The 1,055-nt window shown below is 39.4% G+C and overlaps 1 protein-coding gene across 1 annotated transcript in view; it reads right to left on the bottom strand.

The window, feature by feature from the left end:
- Nucleotides 1-323: 323 nt before the first annotated feature.
- LDHB (lactate dehydrogenase B) overlaps nucleotides 324-1,055 on the bottom strand; it is a 35,671-nt gene continuing 34,939 nt past the window's right edge. Inside the window, exon 6 of the mRNA XM_017888626.1 lies at nucleotides 324-1,055. Within this exon, the coding sequence (XP_017744115.1) occupies nucleotides 530-1,055 (526 nt within the window). The 3' untranslated portion in view covers nucleotides 324-529.

The raw sequence follows: 1,055 nt of genomic DNA, 5'->3' as shown, positions 1-1,055 counted from the left end.
CTTCCTTCATTGTGAAATAGAACTAATTCTAACAAAATTTCCATTTTAGGCGTTCTTCCTTTTAAAATGGGCTTCCTTATAAATGTCATATACATTGACATCCGTTACAGCTTCTTCAGTTATAACCTTAAAATGATAATCATATTCTCAGGATAACAACAACAACAAACCATGACACATGTTGCAACAAAGAATTTTTGTGTCATTCAGAGGGAGGAGTGTAGATGATGTTGCAATTTAGGGACATTTATAATGTGTGGTAAGAATGACTTGACAGATTGACTGAAATCTTTCAGAAATCATTATGGAAGGAATCCCAGAAATAGAAGCACACTACAATAGTTAATTTTATTTGTTCAAGAGCTCATATTGCAAGCATTAAACCAAGCATAGGCTTTGATTCTGTGAGCCCAAATTCACATATTGAAGAAGATCAAAGCAAACTGCGATCCATGTACACGGATGAAAACTAAAGGCTCAGAGTTAATAACATTGTAGTTTTAAATTTCTATAGCCTAGAGCCCAGTAGTCACAGGTCTTTTAAGTCCTTCTGGATGTCCCACAGGGTATCTGCACTTTTCTTGAGCTGAGCAACTTCATCATCCTTTAGCTTCTGGTTGATAACGCTGGTTAATCCTCGGGCATTGAGGATACACGGAAGGCTCAGGAAGACTTCATTCTCGATGCCATACATCCCCTTTACCATTGTTGACACGGGATGAATCCTGGATAGATTTTTCAACATGGATTCAATAAGATCAGCCACACTTAATCCAATAGCCCAGTTGGTATATCCTTTTAGCTTGATGACTTCATAGGCACTTTCAACCACCATCTTATGCACTTCCTTCCAATTTTCACTATCATTGTCAGTTCCCATTTCTGGATTCAATTCCTGGAGAGAAACACCTGCCACATTCACGCCACTCCACACAGCCACACTTGAGTCGCCATGTTCCCCCAAAATCCACCCATGGCAGCTGCTGGGATGAATGCCAAGTTTTTCAGCCATAAGGTAGCGAAATCTAGCAGAATCCAGATTACATCCACTTCCA

The sequence above is a fragment of the Rhinopithecus bieti genome, unplaced genomic scaffold (assembly GCF_001698545.2).
Source record: "Rhinopithecus bieti isolate Rb0 unplaced genomic scaffold, ASM169854v2 scaffold_15769, whole genome shotgun sequence".
Taxonomy (NCBI): Eukaryota; Metazoa; Chordata; class Mammalia; order Primates; family Cercopithecidae; genus Rhinopithecus; species Rhinopithecus bieti.
Note: the sequence above shows the minus strand (reverse complement) of the source record. Positions and strands in the feature narration are given on the sequence as shown.